This window comes from Hibiscus syriacus, unplaced genomic scaffold, assembly GCF_006381635.1.
Source record: "Hibiscus syriacus cultivar Baekdansim isolate YM2019G1 unplaced genomic scaffold, ASM638163v2 tig00117034_pilon, whole genome shotgun sequence".
NCBI lineage: Eukaryota > Viridiplantae > Streptophyta > Magnoliopsida > Malvales > Malvaceae > Hibiscus > Hibiscus syriacus.
The window spans coordinates 8,373,096-8,396,282 of record NW_024063533.1 but is presented as its reverse complement, the minus strand read 5'-3'; the positions used below and the strand labels follow the sequence as shown (position 1 = coordinate 8,396,282).

The 23,187-nt window shown below is 32.1% G+C and overlaps 1 protein-coding gene and 1 pseudogene across 1 annotated transcript in view; one reads left to right on the top strand and one right to left on the bottom strand.

Moving 5' to 3' along the window:
* LOC120196609 (protein HLB1-like) overlaps window positions 1–21,901 on the top strand; it is a 45,700-nt gene extending 23,799 nt beyond the window's left edge. The window contains exons 12-16 of the mRNA XM_039198377.1: window positions 2,523–2,642; window positions 3,053–3,241; window positions 4,241–4,353; window positions 5,879–5,892; window positions 21,886–21,901. Of these exons, the coding sequence (XP_039054308.1) occupies window positions 2,523–2,642; window positions 3,053–3,241; window positions 4,241–4,351 (420 nt within the window). The 3' untranslated portion in view covers window positions 4,352–4,353; window positions 5,879–5,892; window positions 21,886–21,901. The remainder of the gene's footprint in view (window positions 1–2,522; window positions 2,643–3,052; window positions 3,242–4,240; window positions 4,354–5,878; window positions 5,893–21,885) is intronic.
* On the bottom strand, window positions 21,215–22,584 carry LOC120196610 (annotated as a pseudogene).
* Between the last annotated feature and the right edge of the window lie 603 nt (window positions 22,585–23,187).

The following is a 23,187-nucleotide window of genomic DNA, read 5'->3' as shown; positions in this document are numbered from 1 at the left end:
ATAGGCTTCAAAGGCAAAACCGAAACAATAATTTGAATATTTTAAATGACGGATGACCTAAACGACGATGTTGAAGTCAAAAAACCAAAGTAGATATGGGAATGTCACCTTCTATTCTACTGCTTATTTGTTCTAGGAAGTAGAGACCTTTCTAACTAGTACGTCCAATCACCCTCTCCGTGTCCAGTGTCTGAAAAACACAATGCGAAGGAAATAAAAAGGTTACACTACAATTTGAATATCTTAATTTGTGAATGGAATTGCCAATAATTTGAGAACATGAACATTTCTTAATATAAGGTTTTTGTTGATATAACTGTCCCCTTGGTCAGCGACGGTAGTAATGGATCCGTCAGCTACAACGATCTTTGTATGGCTACAGGTTAGACAATAAGAGATTTTTTTTTTGGAGGAACATGTCATATGATCAGTGGCTCCAAAATCAATCACCACATGAGAGGAGAATTTTTGTTTGAGACATTAATAGAAGAGGAAGAATAAATACCTGAAAATGTCAGCGAACAGTTAGTTGTTGAATTTGGCTTCTCAAAAGATCCGAAAAAGGTCTTTAGTTTCTAGATTTGCTCGATGTGTGCTTCAGGAGCAGACTTCCTTTCATTACTGGTCAACAAGGGACTAACCATAAGTGCCTGGCTTCCATCATTTTCTCTTCGATTGGGCTTTTCATTTGGTCTGCCATGAAGTTTCCAGCATCACTCCCTGGTGTAACGATCCTTCTTGCAGTATGTGCAAAGCAAACTCATGACAGGGCTGGTGATTTCAACAGGACTGTTAGGTACTGCTGACATGATCAATTGAATGAAAAAGAAATATATATAGATAAGAAAGGCAACATTGAGTGAGGGGAAAAGAGAAAAGAAAATCAGAATTTGATTAGGAAAGAGCCAAATCTGATACAATGCCAGAAATGGTGAGGAACAAATTTCCCTATTATTATTTTCAATAGGTTAGATAACATTAGTTTAACTACACTAGTAGTAGACCCCCTAACAAATTCTCTAAAGATAAAGATTAAAACTATATGAAGATAAAAGATAATAATGACTCCTCTCATCTTAAGAGACTCCTAAAAACAAAACTTCTTACAATAATTTGCATAACTCAACACAATTACTAATCTGTTGTGTATTTTGGTTTTTCTAGTCATTCACTCAATATTTTTGTTTGATTTCTCATTTGTTTAACAAAACTTATGAGAATTCACAGTTTAGGCAATCAACCCTACTCTTAAACAAACTATGACTACTCTTAAAGAAACACATAGTTTAACCTTTTACTCGATACTTGAATTAACAATTCAAGTGTCGGAGGTGCCATTAATTGAGGATACATCAAATCCATTAAAATAAAAAGACAAAAAAAGAAAGGGAAAGTGAAAAATATAATTTCATCTCGAAGTTAATATGCAAAATTGAATTAATATTAAATCTAAAATATTTAACATGTATTTACGTAATATATTGGTCATGACATTAAAAAATTATCATGGCATTAAAAAATAAAACTTAAATACATTTTAAAAAATGTTTACCATATGCTTGTATTGGAATATAATGCAATTTATAATGTAATTTAATAATAATTAAAATAAGTTTATAATTAAATAGATTTATATTCTTTTTATTTGAAAATTATTGAATAAAAATGATTAAAGATAAGAAAAATAATAAAATAATTAGTAATTGATCAAGGGTAAATTCATTGCAAATAAACCTTAGGGGTTAGTGGGTATTTTTCAAACTATAGGTAGTAAGTGTATTTTATACCAAACCTCTGGGCTAAGTGTCTTACCCTTTTCATTAATTTCGTTATCAATTTGACGGACTTTTTCAAACTTGTTCCGATATTTTTTGTACAGTTGAACGAACCTTTTGCACATCATCATATATTTTTCCAAATGTACAAAAATGTCAAGATGTATATGCCACATCATCACATGTTTAAAAAGAATAAGTGGCATCAAATTATTTGACAGAAGGAAAAAAAAAAGAAGCTGACCTTAGTACTGAAATACACTTTCTGAGTAGTAGAGGGTCTAGAAATGATCAAATTATAGTAGAGAGATTAAATCCAAAAAAGCACTTGGCACAAGGACCTTCTTTACAATTTGACCCTTATTTTTTATTTATTTTTTGTTCATTACATATTTGGGGAGGAGGTTGTGTTATGTAGAAGTTGAACCCTGGTCTTTGGTGCCAACTTGCAACAACCTTAGCACTGTGTCTTTGGCTTTGTTGGCAGAAACATAATTTTTTTAAAACGTCATAGCAAGTAATTGCATTCCTATTCTTTCACCCTCTTCTTTTCTCTGTGTCTGTGTGCCGAGAAAGATATATAGTTTTTGTCATTAGTTCATTTCATGTTTAAACTGGGCATTCATCACCTGGTAAAGAGAACTGCCAACTCGTTCCAGTGCAAATGGTTGTGGTGGTTATCTTCTGTTAATGCTCAATTGAGTTAGCTGGGCAAACGAATTCTGACTAAAGATAAATTTTTGACAGCTACCTTTACCCCATCTTAAAGAAGGGTATCTGACTGCACCACCAGCAGGAAACACAATTGCACCTCATAGTGATTGGAAGAGAACAGAGTTCTTTCTGAATCATGAAGCACTTCAACAGGTAAACGAACTGATTGGTTTTTCCATTGTCCATGCTAAACAAATCTGAAGTTTCATTTTCATGATTGCCTGACATTGGGGATTCATTTCTTCAAATAATTTTTCACATCCAGTATATGAAGTTATGTTATTTCAAGTTCCTTTCCTAGGTGGAAGGAATGAATATGAGAAAATATATAGTGCATGTTATTCCAGGATGTTATATACAGAAGGCTAAAGCAACGTAAATTGCTACACGAAGAATAAAAGTACGTGTATGTGAGAGAGAGCTAGGATAGGGTTTACTTCAAGTTTATACTGCTGATCTATGTTCCTATAAAAAAAAAATACTGCTGATCTATGTTATTCATCTTTGTATGTATTTGGCTTTAATTGCTTTCGTTGGTTCTGCTCGGTTTTGCAATTGTGTAGGTCATCAGAGTTGAGCCTAAACAAGTTTCCCGAAGCCTCTCTGGCATAGTTGTGGATATAGGAAATACCGAAAAAAAGGCTATCAGAGTTGATATTCCAGATATCATCTCTGTATCAGCCTGTGCTGATCTGACTCTACCACCAGGTGCCGGCCTCTGCGTTAATACTACATCCGGTTCGGTTTTCTTGGTAAGTATTATGTTTTACATTTTAGCTCAAAACCTCTTTTCTTATATCTTAGTGGAATGAAGGCTTTCATGGGGATATCAAACTTACAATTGTTTATGCGCATATTTGTCATTTAGGCGTTATGTAAGCAATATAATAATAAAAAGGGTAAACTATATGTTTAGTGTTCTTACTATCACTTTTGTTCCGTTTTGATGACCCAACTATTATTTTTTTAAATCATACATAACGTTACTTTTTTGTTTCATTTTTAGTCATTCGTCGTTAAAAAGCCAATACTGATGTTGACGTGGTACCATAAGATAATACCACGACATTATTGAAAAAGAATAAAAAAATTACATGTCAGCAATTTTGCTTATTTTTAACGGCGGATGATGAAAACGGAACCAAAACGTAACGTTAAATATAATGACAAAATTACTTCATAACGTTTGCACACATGGCCACTTTGCCCCCTATCCTTTTTATGGAGTATTTTAGTCTCCAACGTTTCATTTTGGAGCAAAATGTCCCTTGATTGGATGAAAATTATTAGTTGACTAACGGTTAATGTTTCATGTGGACTTGGCAAGTCCATGTGTGATGCCACATCAAAAACAATATTTTTAAAGTAAACTATAATCGTAACTAATTACATATACACTTATAAAAATATATTTTAAAACAATTTAAAAATATTTTTTGATGATGTGGCATCACACATGAACCTATCATGTAAATAGGAAGCATTAACTGTTATTCAACTAACGATTTCCATCAAATCAGGGGTATTTTTCTTCAAAATAAAACGTTGGGGCTAAAATGTTCCAAAAAAGGATAAGGCGTAAAGCGATCATTTGTGCAAACGTTGGGTGTAATGTTATTATTATGCCTTTTGAAAGAAAAATAGTTGGGTGACCAAAATGAATCAAAATAATAGTCGGATGACTAAATACTTAGTTTACCCTAATTAAAAAAAATCCAGCTTTAGTGAGTATTGTGTGCTTTTCCCTTCAGGTTGCTGAGTCGTGGGAATCACTAGACGGGTGGCTTGACGCTATCCGCCTAGTATGTACAATTTATGCACGAGGTAATACTGATGTTATAGCGGGTATCATCACCACCTAATTATGTTTTCTCCGTTGTGCTGCCGTTTTTGCCTCTGTTTTTTTTTTTTTGCTTTCACTTTCATCTCTCTTCAAATTTGGTTGGATATAATTTTATTCTTTGTATATTATCAATTCTTTTGGAACATAATAATTTTCAGTCAAATTATTCATTTGGTATGTATCACACAGATTCACTTGACTATCAAATGTTGAAGGAATTTTCTATATTTATTTAAAAAATACTCTTTAATTTTATACAAGAGCCAAAGTAATAGAGAACTTGAAAGAAACTTCAGTTGATTTAACGAGATAAAGTATTAGGCTTTTAAAGAATAATATCAGAATTTAAATTACAATATTGTGAATAGAATATATTGAATTGAAAAATTACTCGTAATAGATTTTTTTAATATCTGAATTCGAAGTTTTTTTGGGGGGATGAATTCGAAGTGGTTAACTAACGGATTAAGTATAAAATTATTATAAAAAAATCATTTGGGTTGTGCGTTAGATCAAATCATCAAATATTGGTTTTTGTCTCAAACTATACTTAATTTTCTTGTATCTTCATACTTCTTTTTTATGGTTTATTTTTTATATTTCAATTTAGCATAATTTAATCTTTTAATTATTATTAGTGTAATGCCTTAATCCGATCCATTAATGTCAAGTTTAGTAGGAGTATTATTTTTCCACATTTGCTTTAGTACTATTTAACAGTAAATTAATTTCACTTGATAATATTAAGTAATTCATATGACAAATGGGAGATATTTTATTTATTTTGAAGATTTCTTATTTTTCAATAGAAATTTTGCTCGTGTTGTAACTTCAAGTTTAAATTTGAATTATTTTCTATTCATGTTTTCAGAAAATATTTTTTGGCTCAATAATCATTAAGAGGTTAAATTAGTGTTTTTTTTATAATTTCGATTAAGTAGATGAAAAAAATAAAAAGTGAACCATTTATAGTGGTTTGACATTTCAAATGTCTACCTTCACTAGCATAGTTTTACGCCATTAAGGATATTTTTCAATTCACTAATTTGAACTGAATCTTTCATAAAAAATATTTAATCGTTACAATATATTTTTAATCTCTCTCTGATTATAAATTTAAAACTAACAAAGAATGAAAATAAATATATACAATAAACATTATACATTACGAACAACAACAAAAATGAAAGAACGGAGAATTAAATTTTTTTATCTTTAATCTTTGAATGTTCATCTCTTACTTCTTGAAGTATATTTGATGTGTATTTATATCAAAAGGTAAGTTATTGTCAGATTCCAGTTTCCTAAATAAAGAATTATGGTTGTATTAGCTAAGATTATGTAAATATGTTAGTGATTGTAATCTATAACTTTAAGAGATTACTTTAGGTCAAACATCCTATAATCAGTCCCTTTCCTAGTTTAGAGGTTCCTAACCTAAGCTTACTTTGTCTATATCAGTGTAAACTTCCTATGGTGTAATTTATCGAAAAAAGTCTGTCTTGACATGGTATTAGAGCCTTTTTAGCTCAATTATGGGATTTTTTTTCTTTTTTTTTTCTGGCAGCCTCTTATCACTCTCGATCTTTCCATAAACTTATAGAGGTCGTTCAAGAAAAACATGGGTGGATTTTTCGAAACCAACAAAGTCATAGTGAATGAAGGAAGTTTCTTAAACAAAAAAAGTGAGTTGCAGAGCATCCAAGCAGCCTACATATTAAATGGGAAGAATTACCGAAAATGGTCTCAACTCATTTGCACGTTCTTGAAATGGAAAAGAAGATTGAGTCACCTACTTGGAAATGGACCTAAAGAAAGGGATCTTAGGTTTGATGCTTGGGATGAGCAAGGCCCTATGGTGATGTCTTGGCTATGGAACTCTATGATGCCAGAAATATGTGATACATGCATGTTCCTCAACACAACCAAAGAAATATGGGAAGTTGTGAGGCAAATTTACTCAAAACTTCAAGATGCTGCCCAAATCTATGAAATCAAGACTAAGATTTCGTCCACCAACCAAGGAAACAGATCAATTTTAGAATATTCCAAACTACTGCAAGATCTATGCCAAGAAATGGATCATTACCAGTGCATTCGAATGAGATGCAGGGAAGATGCAACAATTCTTAAAAGGTTTGTTGAAAAGGATCGAATTTATGATTTTCTTGCGGAAATAAATATTAATTTTGATGCAGTAAGGGTTCAAATACTTGGAAAGGAGGGTCTACCATTGCTAAATGAGTTAATTGCAATTGTTCGTGCCGAGGAAAGAAAAAAAGGAGTTATGATCGAGAATAACCAGGAGGAAGGTTCAACCTTGGTAACAAAGGATGTAAATGAGAAGAAATTTGGTGGTTTGGAACAACTAACCAGTGAATAAAATAGGCAAACTGAATTCACAAGGTCACTCAACAAAGACACCTTATAGTGTACATATTGCAAAAAACCTTGCCACACTAAGAAGAAATGTTGGAAACTTCATGGGAAGCCACAAATAATAAATAGAAATTTTTCAGTCAAAAGTGGACAACTGAAAGGACAAGGGTAGGCATACAAAGCAAGACAACATATTGGAAAAAGTACTACTCAAGATTAACCTGTTGAGTTCAATATAGAAGAAATTGAGAAACTAAAGTGACAGTTGGGATAACTGGAAAACCCTTTTTAACATGAACTTGTAATTTAGCTCTTTCAGGTATATCCTCTTCTCAAAACTCTAAGGTCTCGGATATACCCACCAAAGACTCTTGGGTCATTGACTCAGGAGCTAAAAACCACATGACCCACTCCTCACAAAATTTCATTACATATACACCCCGTCCTACTAATAAAAAGATAAATGTAACTGATGGTTCTGTGATTACAATGGATGGTTAAGGTGATATTATTGTAAGCGAAACTATCGCCCTTAAAAATGTCCTTAATGTTCCAAAGTTATTTACCAAACTACTATCAATTCAAAAGTTTACCAAAGATTCTAATTGTAATATGGTTTTTTATCCTACTTGATGTATTTTTCAGGAACATGGTACGAGGAGGATGATTGGATATACTAAGGAAATAAATGGGTTATACTATTTTGAAAAATCCTTCACCATTATCTTTCCTCTCCAAATCTGTTAAAATAAATAAAAATCAAATTTGGCTTCATCATCTCCGCCTTGGTCATCCTTTATTTAGAGTTTTTTAAATTATGTTTCATTTATTGTTCAAATGGTTAAATGGTGAAAAATTTCATTATGATATCAGTGAGCTTGCAAAACACAATGTACCATTTTTCCAGCAAGCAATAAAAGAATAAAATAAAATCTAATGTGAGCTCTACTTTTCAAACTTTTTACAATATGATCAAAACTGAATTTGGTGCTGAAATTAAGGGGTTTCAGTCTGATAGTGCCAAAGACTATTTCAGCCAATTTCTCTCACCATAGTTCCAGAAAAAGGCATTATACATGAGTCATCTTGTGTTAGTACTCCCTCAACAAAACGATGTAACTAAAAGGAAAATGGCCACATTTTATTTTTCATAAGGGCTCTCTTGTTCCAGAAAAATGTTCCTAAACAATATTGGGGGAGGCTTTTCATCACCCATTTTATCCAGGAGGTAATGTGGCGTTTTTATTATATATAATAATATAAAGGGTTTTAGTAAAATAATAAATGTTTGAGCATATATTATATAGTGTGTATATATTATAATCATATAGTATATAGTGTGTGTATAGTATATAGTTTTCATGTTAAATGGACATATATCATATAGCACATAGTATATGGTTTAGTATATAGTATATAGTTTTCATTAAATAGTACATATATTGCATATTATATAATCCATATTAAATAGTTTGCATATTATAAATAATAGTCCATATTAGATACAAGCCCATTTTATTTTCTTTTATAAATAATAAAAATCCAAAAAAATGTCCATTTTATTAAATACATATGTCCATTAGATTGTTTTTTAAAGGCCCAAATAGTAGTCCACACATCTTTACAAATATATAAATAAATAAATAAAAAAAATAAAACCCTAGTTTGGTTCAAGCATGTCGTCAATTTTGCCTTGGTGTGGGGTGAATTTGTTTGCTTTGAATTTTAAAAGGGGACAATGCATTAATTAGGGTGCAACTTTTAAAGTGTACTTGATGATTACACCTTGTCCATCCTCGTGAAGAGAGCCAAGTGATTTTGGACCATTGATAAGCCTTTGTTCCAATGAATTAGGATTTTGACACATCTTCTATCCTTGAGAAGAAAGCACAAATCCTTTAGAGCCCTTGGATGAGAAGCTATATCCAAAGGCTCCCATTGAGCCACGTCACCCATCCAAGTGAAGAAGCATAAATGCATCTAAACCATTGGATCTAGTTTGATCCAATGGTCAAGATTGTTTCATCAAAAGAGACATTTGGAGCTTCACCGGTGCATTACCACCGGCACTGAAGCTTCATCGATGCATTGTTGGCGCGTGAGGCCGTTCGTCTTCTCGTCCACCGTCGCCACCGTTTTGGACGGAATATCATCAGGTTACCACCATTTGTTTTCATTCCAAACATGAAAAAACATCAAAGAAGAAAATATCAACAAGAAATCCGAAGCTTCTAGCAAAAAAAACTTAACCAATATTAGTTACAAACGTTTATGAGCGGGAAGAGATGAAATCTAACTAATCAAGCCACTATAAATATCAATAATCACCAATCAACGAAAAACACACATCATTATCGAAAAATCAATGCATTAACCTTAAGTTAAGAGCAAGGAGTTGGAGAAAAGAAGAGTTTTTTTCACCTTCAAAGTTGTTCACCGCCACCGTTCGTCGTTGATCTCGGGTTCAAGGTTCGACCCGAGTCATGTTAAGGTGAGTTTTTGTTTTGTGTTGCTTTCATTTTCTCCATTGGTTCTAAAAATAAAGGTGGCCAAGAGATGTGGTGGCCGGCGTTGGGCCGTGATGGCCGACGATTGGTGTTTAGGGTGGTGGTTGTTTTGGTTTAGATAGTTTAGGTTGGAAGAAAAAAAATGGTAAATCCTATTGGATTTGAGATTATATTTAGGCTTTGTTTTTGGAGATTTGGGGCAAATTTAGGAAAATGTGTTGAAGATTTTGAGTTTTTAGGTTAATTTGGTCTATAAAAATATTTTTGGGTTGAGTTTCGGTGTTTTTATGGATCAAAACAGGTTTTTGTGTAAGAACATGGGAAGAACATTAAGTAAAAAGAGGGTTTGATTCAATTTGTTCTTCATTTTAAAGAAATGAGTCTTTTGAATGGGATAAAATTTTGAGGAAATTATTTCATTAAATCACCCTACTATACATGTGTTTTGCTTCCTGTCTCTGGATTCTCCTTTGTTTTATTTTTAGTTACCAAATCATTGTAACTCATTCCTTAAATTCTGAATTGTATGCAATTTAGTCCCTGATTTCACTGTAATTACTTTCATTATTTTATTAAATGTGTTTAAATATTAATATGAGTGTTAATTTTACAATCTTTCAAGATAGGCACGTTGAAAACCTTTAGATTTTTTAATCTTTTAGATCTAGTCACTAATATTAAAATTAATTATTAGATTTCTAATTAAACCTTAGATTTTAAGTTCTTTAGCTTTAGTCAGTAATTATTAGAGCCATAGTTTAAGTTCTTTAATTAGAAATTAATTAAATTTATTAATATCCTTTTAGGATTAACTTCTTTAATAGTTCTAATTAGAAACAAATTTGTTAAATTCATAATTTGATTAAAAATATAATATTTGTTTATTTTTAGATGTTGAAAAGGGTAGTCTTAAAGTAACTAGACATTTCTTTTTCAATATTTTTAAATAAATAAATATTCTACTAGTGGTCACCAAATTAAATAGGTTCATATTAATTAAAAAAATAAGGTTAGAGGTTTGTTCCTACGTTTAAATTGCTAAGTTAAATAATAACTTGACTAACTTGTCACTCTTTATTTTTCTTTTTAGGGCTTAATAATCAATTAGTTTCCTAATTTTAAGGATGACAATATTTCATTGTTTCGATTAAAAATAAGAAATAATTGTCTTAATTCCAATTAAAGGGTTAGTTTCTTCTTTAATTGGAAATAGACAAATACTGTGCATCTCTCCTAAAATCTCTTAATTAGGTTAAAATATTTTATTTTAGGGAATAAAAGGATCACTAATCAAATAAATATATGAAGTTTTAGATTTTAATATAGGGACAAATTCGTAACTGAAGGTACCAATTTTTTGGGCGTTGCGTGGGTGCTAATCATTCCCCAAGCGTAATCGACTCCCGAACCCATAATCTATAAATCACATACCAAATTGAATCTTTTTAAAGTTTTTATTTAAAATTATTTAAAGGGTGTTTTTGGGTTTTTGACCTATCTAGTCCCAAAGGTCGATGACGACTCAAATGTTTCAAGTATTTTCTAAAAATTTAATTCCAATTTCAAAATCGCTCCATATGCGCTTTGAAAAAAGTCACCATGACAAGGTTGTCATAACTGCTACTCGTATGATAAATAGACTACCTACAAAAGTCCTTGAGTCTCAAAGCCCTATGCAAGTTCTAACCAAGTTCTTTCTTAATTTTAATACCTCAAATAACCTTACTTCTGAAATATTCGGTTGTGTTGCCTTTGTACATGTACATTCTTAAAACATGGGGAAACTTGACCCACGAGCAGTCAAATGTGTACTTCTTAGATGTTTTCCACCTAAAAGGGCTATAAATGTTACTATCGTCCCACAAAAAAAAAAACACTTTATATCTGCTGAAATTACTTTTGCAGAAGGAGAAAATTACTTTACTCGTCCTTATCTTTAGGGGGAAAATATTATTCACATAAGATAAAGACAAAGATCTCTTCCTCGATTTTCCAACACCTGCCCAACATCCCCTTACTACTCACCAGTCTGAGTCAAACCAACTTAAAACTACACAACCTGAGACGGAACCTAATACCCCTAAATCACAGTAAGGGTTTTATGAGACTACTCATCCTCTACTGGTTTATTCAAGGAAGAAGAAACCGATGCATGCTCAATCATCCTCTTCTCCTATACAACACGAGGTAATTACTGAACCTACTCCTGCTGAACCTACTCCCAATAATAACAACACCACTAAAACTACTGAAAGTTATGATAAAAGAAACTATGACTTTCCCGTTGCAATTAGGAAATGAACTATAGCCTGCATAAAACATCCCCTGCACTTATTCATGTCCTACAAAAAATTATATCATAACCATAAAACCTTTCTTACTAGCCTGAAGTCTATCTCTATTCCCAAAAACGTATGCGAGGCTTTAGATAATGATAATTGGAAAAATGCCATAAAAGCTGAAATAGAGGCTCTTGAAAAAAATAATACATGGGACTTGGTTGAATTACCAAGAGGTAAGAAACCAATGGGATGTCGATGGGTGTTCACAGTGAAGTATAAATCAGATGGTTTGTTTTAGAGGTACAAAATAAGATTAGTTGCTAAACGGTACACTCAAATGTATGAATTAGATTACTTTGAGACTTTTTCTCATGTTGCAAGGATGAATACAGTGAGAGTGTTATTGTCACTAGCAGCTACTCATGGCTGGAAATTACTACAATTTGACAAAAAATACCTTTTCACATGGTGAGCTCGAGCAGGAAGTCTACATGGATGTCCCACCAGGGTTGTAACACCCATCTCTCGTATACCTTTCCGTACACGAGATATAGATGTCATGTCACTTTTAAAACTGTTCTTTTAAAAACCCGTAAAATTTTGTTTCTTTTTATAAAACATTCCTTAAACTTAATTACATAACAAAAAGTATCATTCAAATGTTTCATCATTTTACAAAATGATAATTCAAATGTTTTTCAGAGCGTTTTTACTAAATGTATTACATGCCAACTAAATACATCAAAAAGTAGACATGTATGTCATACTGTTACTGACAAGGCGATCCTTGTTTCGATGTTCGACGATCTCCTTACTCTGCTTGTATTACGACCTACGCGTGAAATAAACACACGTTAAGTATTTACTTAGTGAGGCAAGACTAATAGTACAATGAAATCATCGTTTTAGTAATTCATATTGATCAAATACCCATTCAATATTTCCAAGTTAATATCATTTCGTTACGATGCACACGTAGTGCCTGTACATTCATTCATAAACTCATTATGAATTCTGTGGGTTACACACATAGTGCCGAAACGGTTATTCATCAACATATGATGAATTTTGTACTTTGCAAACTTAGTGCCGAAACGATTATTCATCAACATATGATGAATTCTGTGAATTGCACACTTAGTGCCGAAATGGTTATTCATCAACATATGATGAATTCCATACTTTGCACACTTAGTGCCGAAACGGTTATTCATCAACATATGATGAATTCCGTGAATTGTACACTTAGTGACAAAACGGTTATTCATCAACATATGATGAATTCCGTACTTTGCACACTTAGTGACGAAACAGTTATTCATCAACATATGATGAATTCCGTGAATTGCACACTTAATGCCGAAATGGTTATTCATCAACCTATGATGAATTTCGTACTTTGCACACTTAGTGTCTAAACGATTATTCATCAACCTATGATGAATTTCGTACTTTGCACACTTAGTGCCGAAACGGTTATTCATCAACATATGATGAATTTCGTACTTTGCACACTTAGTGCCGAAATGGTTATTCATCAGCATATGATGAATTCCGTGAATTGCACACTTAGTGCCTATTTGGAATCACCCCACACATATTAAGCATTCATGGATGTCCGATAACATGGTATCGATACTACTATACTATGGTACCGATACTCTATTACGGTATTGATACCATTTTTGCATTCTGTTATCAATGGTATCGATAGCTTCCTCATAGTATCGATACCTTCCTCACAGTATCGATACCTTCATCACAATATCGATACCCCCTTTCTGTTTTGATACTTCTTTCATTAGTATCGATACTACCCAGCTGTTCTTCCCATTTTAAGGCTATAATATCATTATTGTTCTATAAGTACCGATACTCGTGCCCAGATTTTCCAGTTTTTAACCGATTATTACCCAAATGAGATCAAATTTCGTTATTTTACACCCAACAATACCATTAAACTCTTGTTTACCTATCCATACTAACTTTCCTTTATTTAGTTTCTTAAAACATCTAAAATCTTCCAAGATCATTCAAATCTAAGAATCACACCACCTTTTCTAACATGTTCTTAATCCTATCCAATGCTTCTAATATCTCATTTACCTCTATGAGAAATCAAATTTACTAGTAAACATTAATAAACACTCATATATTAACATATCATTTTAAAACCCATTTTCTAAAATCTCCATTATTTCCTCTATCTCATAGTTTTAATCCATATAATCCTTCCTTAAGCTTCTATCATACTCAAGGCTTCAAAAACCAACCAAAAATGAAAGGTAGCATTTTGAAAACTCACATTTGAGCTATGGAGGAGAGCTATCCACGGGAAAAGAAGAAGAAAAGAGATAATTTTAGCTAACTTACCTTTTTCCCCTTTTCTCATTATTTAAATACCTTTATAACAATGGGTTTTAAATTCATTTTCCCCTTAAAGGACCAAAATGCCCTCTTAATCATCCATTACTACAATTTAGTCTAAACCATTATTCCAAATCATTCTCATCTTTTATCAATTAATCAAATAAATCCTCAAATTTTAAATCCTTTCAATAAAGTCCCTAATTCGATATTTGGGGTATTACAAGGGTTTAGTTCAAATACTGGACAGTTGATATGCAGGCTAAAGAAGGCTTTGTATAGACTGAAACAGTCCCGAGAGCCTGGTTTGGAAGGTTTACCAAGGTAATGCTCAAGTTGGGATACAAGAAGAGCCAAGGTGATCACACTCTATTTGTAAAGCACTCACATTCATGAGGAGTGAAAACCTTATTAGTCTATATAGATGACATTATAGTGGCAGGTGATGATTTGGAAGGAATGGGGAATTTAAATAAATGTTTATTAAAAGAATTTAAAGCAAAGAGCTTGGTAAATTAAAATATTTCTTCTATATTGACGTAGCACACTCTCGGGAAGGAATCTTCATATCTCAACAAAAGTACATAGTTGATTTGTTGACAGAAACATGCAAGATGGGATGCAAACCAGTTGAGACGCCAATAGAGGTCAACCACAGACTTGGAGATACATTAGAAGATGCAGTTGTTGATAAAGGTTCCTATTGGAGACTCATGGGAAAGCTTATCTAATTGTCACATACTATACCAGATATTGCATATGCAGTTGATGTGGTAAGTCAATTCATGCACAACCCCAAAGAGTTATATCTTTGGGCTGTGTACTATATCCTACGATACTTAAAAGGCATGCCAGGAAAAAGAATCTTATTTAAGAAAGGGGAGAAGCTAACTCTTAAGGCCTATATTGATGCAGATTCCACTGGATCTACAGTTGATTTTTATCAACCTTGGGCTATTGTACTTTCCTATGAGGCAATATTGTGACTTGGAGGAGTAAAAAGAGAATGATGTGGCTAGATCTAGTGCAATAGCTGAATTTAGGGCACTGACACTAGGGATTTGTCAATTATTATGGCTAAAAATTATTTTGGAAGATTTAAAAATCAAGTGAGAAGGTCCAATGAAGTTGTATTGTGATAACAAATTTGCTATCAACATTGCACACAACCCAGTGCAACATGACCATAGAAAGTAAATTGAAGTTGACACATTTCATAAAAGAGAAACTTGATAGTGACCTAATTTACACTCCTTATGTGTACACTGATGACCGACTAGAAGATGCACTTACCAAAGGATTGCTTAGAAAGTATTTTCAAAAGTTAGTAAGCAAGCTGAGAATGGATGATATCCACTTCCCAACTTGAGGGGGAGTGTAAGATTCCAATTTCCTAAATAAAGAATTATGGTTGTATTAGCTAAGATTATGTAAATATGTTAGTGATTGTAATCCGTAACTTTAAAGGATTACTTTAGGTCAAACATTCCTAGAATTAATCTCTTTCCTAGTTTAGAGTTTCCTAACTTAGGCTTACTATGTCTATATCAATGTAAAATTCCTATGGTTTAATTTATCGAAAAATATTTGTTTTGATAGTTAGTAGTTGTTTATAGCTATTTGGAGATGATTTCTAGTGACTTTTAGGCTCGTGCAGATAGTGATATGATATTTCTTTTTGAATTAATCACTTGTATCTTATCTATTAACTGACTAATCCAAATCGAATTTTACAGCGACCATATTGGGGTGATCCTCTTAATCCAGTTTGCTCAATTCACAAACGATAGGATTCAAACTCATGAATTTACTTAAGGAATCTAGTGACTCATCCCATTAGACCAATTGGTATTGATATTAGATATACCTATAGATACTACTTTAAAGTATATTAGTATTATTTGTGCATACTCAAAAGTTCATTCAAATCAAATACATACATACATACATATATACATACATACGTACATACGTACATACATACATACACATACACATATACACACACACACACACACACACACACACATATATATATATTTCAATAAAATCATCTATTTAAAAGATATGCAAATATATTGATAAATAAAAATTGTTAAAAACCGAAGTATAATTTCAAATTCAAAATTTCATACTAAGGCTAAATCAATGAAGTATATACATTTTTTTTAAAAATTTGTCTTTCATTTTTGAAAACACACAATGTAATAAAGATAATAAGTAAAAGAAAATTTCGAAAAGTTATATCAAAAGTTTATTTAAAAATGAAAGCATAATAGGAGAATAACAAATTACTCAAGGACATTGAATATGTAAAATCATTATTTAAATAAATTATAAGCAATTCAATATGAACAAAGTAAAAAAAGAAAGGATGAATTTCATCGTCAATTGTTAGAAAAATTAAGAATAAAAGTCAAGAAACCAATCGATGAAAATTGGAGTTTACTACTAGTCATGGAATGAAAACTAATTTTCATCACATATTACAGTACCTATATTTACATAAGAACATAAAATCAATAATAATGCAAATTTATTAAAACAATTTTCTTATGGCTCCCCTTATTATCCTATGAAATCATTTTGAAAATTATAATGTATAGAAAAAATTGATACCAATTGATATTTAAATTTTAGTTCAAATGATTTAGTAATTACATAAATTACTTCACTAAGTACACAATATTATAATAATCTTCCACTTTCCCTAATGGAGTAAATGAGTCATATTAGGTATCGATATGCCTGGAATATGTTTTTGAAAACTCTTAGTTAACAAAGTGTTGTTAGATGGGTCTGTTAGGTTGTCTTCAGATGCGAACTTTAGATGGTAAGTATATTTGATCGATTAGTCAAGCTATTCATCTTTGTACTCTTATATTCTTTTATTTCATGAGTTATAGACATGCTAAGAGCATTCCTCTTCTTTATCCTACCCCCCAAATACAAATAGGATTAGGATCAAATGTGGTCAGTGATATGTCACGGCCCCAAAAGTTGAGGCCCCCACACATGAATGTCATTCAAACCTTTCCAAGTACAATATTTGTGTCATAACAACATTTTCGTTTGAAGGAAAAATAAATTTTCCATTTGATTCTCGGTAGATTAACAGAGAAAGTTGCAAACGAATATTTTGACAATATTTTTAATCGTTTTCATGATGAATTGGATAAAAAGATCTCGGAGATTCCTCACAATTTCAAACTTGACAAATTAATCCTTTTTATAAAATATTTTAATGACCATATTTTAAAAAATAGCACAGAACATTCACATCTTTTGAAACGAACCTGAATCCATTTCAGAATATAGCAGTCCTTAGTTCTTTAAGATAAATATATGATGCACTACTTTCTAAACAATCATTATTCACTTGATATCAACTAATCATTCCCAATACCAACAATAAGTTGGTCTAATAGATGAGCTACTAGATCCTTTAAGTAAAGTCAGGGGTTTGAATCATGGTGTTTGTGAATGAAGTAAACTGGGTTGGGATGATCGCTCTTACCTGTGCAGTGTTTGATCCTGATTAATCTATTAATAAATTGAAAAATAGTGGTTACACAAAGAAAAAGAAAAAAACTAATCATTCCCACTAATATATATATATGTTTGGATGTGTAAAAAGATGACGCAAGTAAAAACTTCCTATAGCTAAAACATAAGGTATCTTACTCACACACTTCCTTTCTTATGCTATTTTAGGATTATCTATTTTTCGTAAAAGAAAAAATAATTTTCGGAAAATTAATTACAATAAAATAAACATACTTTTAATGTTTATTTATAAAAATTAAAACCATAAAGGTTCCTACAATGACAATAGCATATTACATCATTATAGGTAAGGTAACATGCAGGCCTAAAGAAAACAAGATCCAAAATTGAAGGATACCGTCACACCTTGAAAAAGATAACACCAGCAACCGCAATATTCAAATGGTGAGAATCAACCACTAAAAATCGAAAAAAAGTGGTTATAAACGAAAAATTTATTAAGAATACAACTCTTTAGAGTAATCTAGGTAACATTTTAAGTTGAAACAGAAAACATTACATTCTCTATAAGAATTCATATAAATTGCATAATTACTCTGGTTACAACTTAAAAGGTTAACATCAAAATGTTATTGGTTGCTACCGAAACTATTACAATTGTGCAATTTTTTAGAATAGACATGTAACATTTAAGGCTAAAAATCGTGGCAATGTAATATTCTCAGTTGTAACCAAAATTATTACTAATAATATAGTAATTTTTTAAGTTAGACAAATTACTTTTTAAATTAAAATTCGCCATAAATTAACTTTAAGTTAGATCGTAGTACGACAAAAGCTACTCGATCATACATCAGATTAATGACACAATATACAAAAAAGATCTCTAAGCAAGCATATTTAGCTGACTGGCCAAGTTGCTCATCTTCGTTTCCTCATATTTAGGGTTTAGAGTTAGGGTTTATGTCATATTTAATCGAAATAAAACATCATTTTGAAAGCCAACCCCCAAAAAAAGTTTTTGAAAAAATGAACTATTTTTATTTTATTAATTCTTGTGCATATACAAAATTTGTTATTTTTTCAATGACCACATTTAATCATCATGTTCGAATTAATATCAAGTATCGGTTCGGGTAAATCATCTTTTACAGTATTTCTACATATACTTCTAACTTGATTGTTCAAATATGTAAGAATTTTTCTATTACCTTCACGTTCAATCCAAGAAAAAACATATCCATGCTTTAAAATTGCTTTAGCCACCAACTCTCTATAGTTTTTTGGTCATCAACATCAACTTCTAGTCCTTCTCCCTTTGTTCTCAAACTATTATATTGTTTACAGTTTTTCAATATGCTTTTGCATATTGGAGGTTTCATAATGTGAGTAATAAATAAAAGAAGCAGTTTTGCAATGCTTGTAAAGTGCCTTCTTTTTTCCATCGTTAGTCTCGGTGGAATTGATAATGAGAAATATTTCTAAGCCTGACTCCGTCTCTTAAGAAAGATTTTGATTCTACTACAACATTATTGGTATCACTTGAAACCTCACATACATTAACATTTGATCCCATGACTGCAAAAACAAAGAAAAATATTATTAGTATTAAGCTAAACCTCATATGCACGTCAAAGACACATAATGAATCACACAAATACATTAATAAACACGTCATAAATACACGCGTAATTTTATTAATAACATAGAACAAAAAAAAAATCTGAATAGAAATTTTTTAGATAAATAATTTACTACGATATAGACATATACCTAGAGTGCGTAATAAGTCTTTTTTTTAAATAATAATATTTTTTCGGCTGAGAAATAAGAAAGTCAAATTAAGCATGAACGAGATGCAATAAGGTAAAAGATAATCGATGTTACCAGTTTAATTACTAAATTTCTTGCACTTAAAAAATTGTAATAATAATTATAGTAGAAAATGACATTAATTTTTACATTAATAATAACGATCATAGTAAAATTAATAATATTAACAATAGATTTTAGTAATGAATTAATAGTGGTAATTGTAAATAATAATGGAAAAATAACTAATTAAAGAAATTAAATTAAAGTGAAGCTTAAAAAAGTGAAATGTGATGTATTTGGAGGTTACCGGTCACGACAACAAGCAATATTCGGGTAAGGTGATTGAACAACAAGGCATGAGGAGTTGAGCACTGGGTGAAGAGCCATTTACGTGTGAGAGCTGAAGCAGAAAGGGAGACGGTTGCGTATGATAGTTGGAGCTGACGCGCAGTAGCTAGGCGACGATTGAAACTAAGAGAGCTGAGCGACGACAGAAGAAATTCTTGAATTTTGAATTTCGTGAGTTAAAGAAGATCAACATCATACTTATATATAAAATATTTATAAATATATAAAAGAATTCCTATGTAAATAAAATTATACTTTAACTTAAATAATGAAAGTTATTTTTGAATAATAAATTAATTTAAATAAAATTAAAAATGTAATAAAAATATTATATTTATAATGAAAATAATAGAAAGTTTACTTATATTACATAATAAAAGGAATAAAATAAAAGTAAGATTGAAAAGAATAACAACTAACAAATAAAGTTTACTTATGTTACTTATAATAAAAATAATAGAAAACAACTAAAACAAAGGAAATAATATTAGATTTATAATAAAAATAATAGAAAGTTTACTCATGTTACAATTATAACGTAACAAATAAAGACATCAAGTTATATATTATTTTTTAAAATTTAATAAAAATATTAAATTTATAATTGAAAATAAAAGTTATTTCTTTATTAAATAATTGTCATTATAAATTTTTCATACAAGATCAATGTAACATTTTGGTAACAAGCTCTAACATGCATTATAGGATCGTATTTGTGTCAAATTATCAATTTATCATCTCTAAATGATGGTTTAATTTAAAATATTGAATGATTGAGAATCAGAATTAAGTGTAAATGATAAGATTAACAATCAAGAAGACATGTTTTTTCTTATAAGAATATATTAATAATTCTAGATATATTTGATTATACTCATAACCAATTTAACCTGAATTAACTTGATCAAAGTTTGACCAAACCAAAAATCACCCAATCTGATATTGACCTAGCCCGAAATCTAACTGATTCGGTATTAATCCGATCAAAAATCAACTGATCCGATATTGATCCGAACCGAAAAACAACCGACCCGAAAATTGACCCGACCCAATACTCGAACCGATCCGATTTACCATACACCCAAACTAAATCCGAATCAGACCAAACGACCCAAATAAAATTAAACCGAATATAATCTATGCCTAAAATGACCCGAGCCAAACCCGATCCAAATAACCCATTTGCCACCTCTATTCATAACCTTTCTGACTTTAATTTAAACATAAAAAACCTTAACACATTTAATTATCTTGTGACAATATATATATATATATATATAATCATGTTATACAATGTAAAACTCTTTTAGTTTTACATAAGTTTAGGACCGTTGGATGAGTGAAAAATAAATGGATGAGATTAACAATAGTAAATGAGAAGATATTCATTGAGGAAAAAAAACAAGGAGTCAATCTTAGTTATTTATCTTAAACCTGCGTAAAACTAAAAAGTTTTATCTTGTGTAAGTGGATCTTAACCCTATATTAAAAAATTTATAAATGAACATTTTTATCAAACAATTTGATAAGAACCCTCAACCTATCATACTCAGATTAAAGGTAAATGTCAAATAGATACTAACTACAAGCTAGCTAGTAGTCAAATGACAGCAAAATTTGGATAAAATTAGAACCTAACTAATACAAGAAAATTCAAATTATAATTTCATGAAATGAAAATGAGCTTCAAGCAGGCACCCAAGCTGTGGCAAATACAACATTATGTCCTTTCCAAGTAAGTAAAAGATCGTCTTCGTCTTTCTTCAATCCCCATCCGGCTGCATGTTCATCGAGCATCGTTTTCACTTCCGAGATAGTGTCTTCGCCGAAGTTAACCCGACGAAAACCGGCATTTTGAATCCGCTGCACCCACCGGTTCTTCGGTTCAAGCCTCTCGACCCTTTGCAGACCTTCATGAGCTATCACATTCTCTATCTTCCAACAAATCCCGGCCTCGTACCACTGCCTTTGCTTGCTCCCTTGTGAAAGAAAAGTGTCCACCGTATCGTAGGGTATCCATAGATAATTGAAAGCAGACCTTAATCTACACACCAAATTATTTGATGTCAAATCCGCATCCTCATCTACTAGTACAACAATTGTGGGGTCTAACACTCGAAGCGCCTTGAGGAACATGGTTCGAAGAGATTGAGTGGGCGATGATTCAAATGAATAAGGGTTTGAATTTACATTAGAAAGAGGAGACAGAGTTTCTTCTGGTATATAGTGAAGCATCATGTGACAGTTTATAACTAGAGCCTCACCACTTTCTGCATATACTAAATGTTGAACCCGAAGGTGCTCGATCAAAGAAGAGAATCCATCGGCGTAACTCGACGGAACCGCTCGGAATTCCAGCACGACATTGCGGGACCTAGCGAAGTTAACCAATTTGGATCCTAACTCTTGGTAAGAAAGGTCTATCATTGGTGGGAAATCTTCAGTGGCACCACCGGCAACTGTGAGTTTTACTAATGGGGGTCCTTCGAGCCTATTGGCTATGGCATCGATTAATGTAGGGATTTGCATGCAATGTGTCAAGCTTAAGTCAACTATGTGAATGACTGAGTACCCTTCAACAGCTTCTAGTATCGCTGCATTCGCTGCTGTGAAACCGAACCGATGCCAAGGGGTTAAGTCCACGAAGCTAGCCAGCTCAATGACGGAGAAAGTGTGGATGTCTATAGAGAGGTTGCAATGAGCGTTCGCCATTGCTGCAAGCATTTTGCAAGTGCCACTCTTGGCTGTTCGGACGATAAGTGCTCGAAGGAAAGCACATGTTAAGCGCTGGTTGGAATCACCATCCGGTGGTGCAATGTTGTTGAGAACCCAAAGAATTTGCTGCGCTAGAGTAGCATCGTTGCTTTCTATAGCGTTGGCGCAGTGCACTAAAAGCTGTTCCATGCAATTGGCATCACCAAAGCTGCCCAAACCCTTTGAGGTAGGGAATCCAGGCCATGGACGAGCCCGATGAAGTTGGTTTTTGTTCATTGTGGGGACTGAAACGAAGTGATTTGGTGCAAGGGTGGGATTTCAGTGAATTGCATCTTGGAGAGAATGAGAGATAAGAGAGAAAACAAAATTAAAGAGTAGAGAAAAACAAGAATCAGAAATAGCAGAAAGACAGAAAAAGACCAGACTAACCGTGGGTATCTTGTCATTGGGAAACGATCCACACGGTAATGGGTGGGGAACCACCAATTTATAGAACAGTTTGGGAGAATTCTGCAAATGTATCAGGCAAAATTGACCGTTCAGCTTTTGTGAGAATCTTATTTTCATCTAACAAAGGAAAACCAAAAGGGACTGCTCAACGAGGAGTAAACAGTTCCCATCCCTAAAAGAAAACAACTTGGTTCAAGTCAAATTCGGTAAAACATACCATCTTTTCCACAAATACCAGTCTTTTCAGTTGCTAAAGATAGGGGCTGCAATAAACCAGATTCAAAACAGCCCTTTTCATGGCTACAAAAAGGCTCTAATCCCCCTATTCTGAATACTCTTTTGTTCCCCCTTCACTAATATAACCAAAGAGAGAAGAAGAGAGAGAGTGTGAAATTATAAAGGGAAGCAGCAACTTCAGTTGGAATTTGGTGGTATGTGAGGGTAGCCGGCCATGGGAGTTGGGATTTTGTCATCTAATGAAGTGT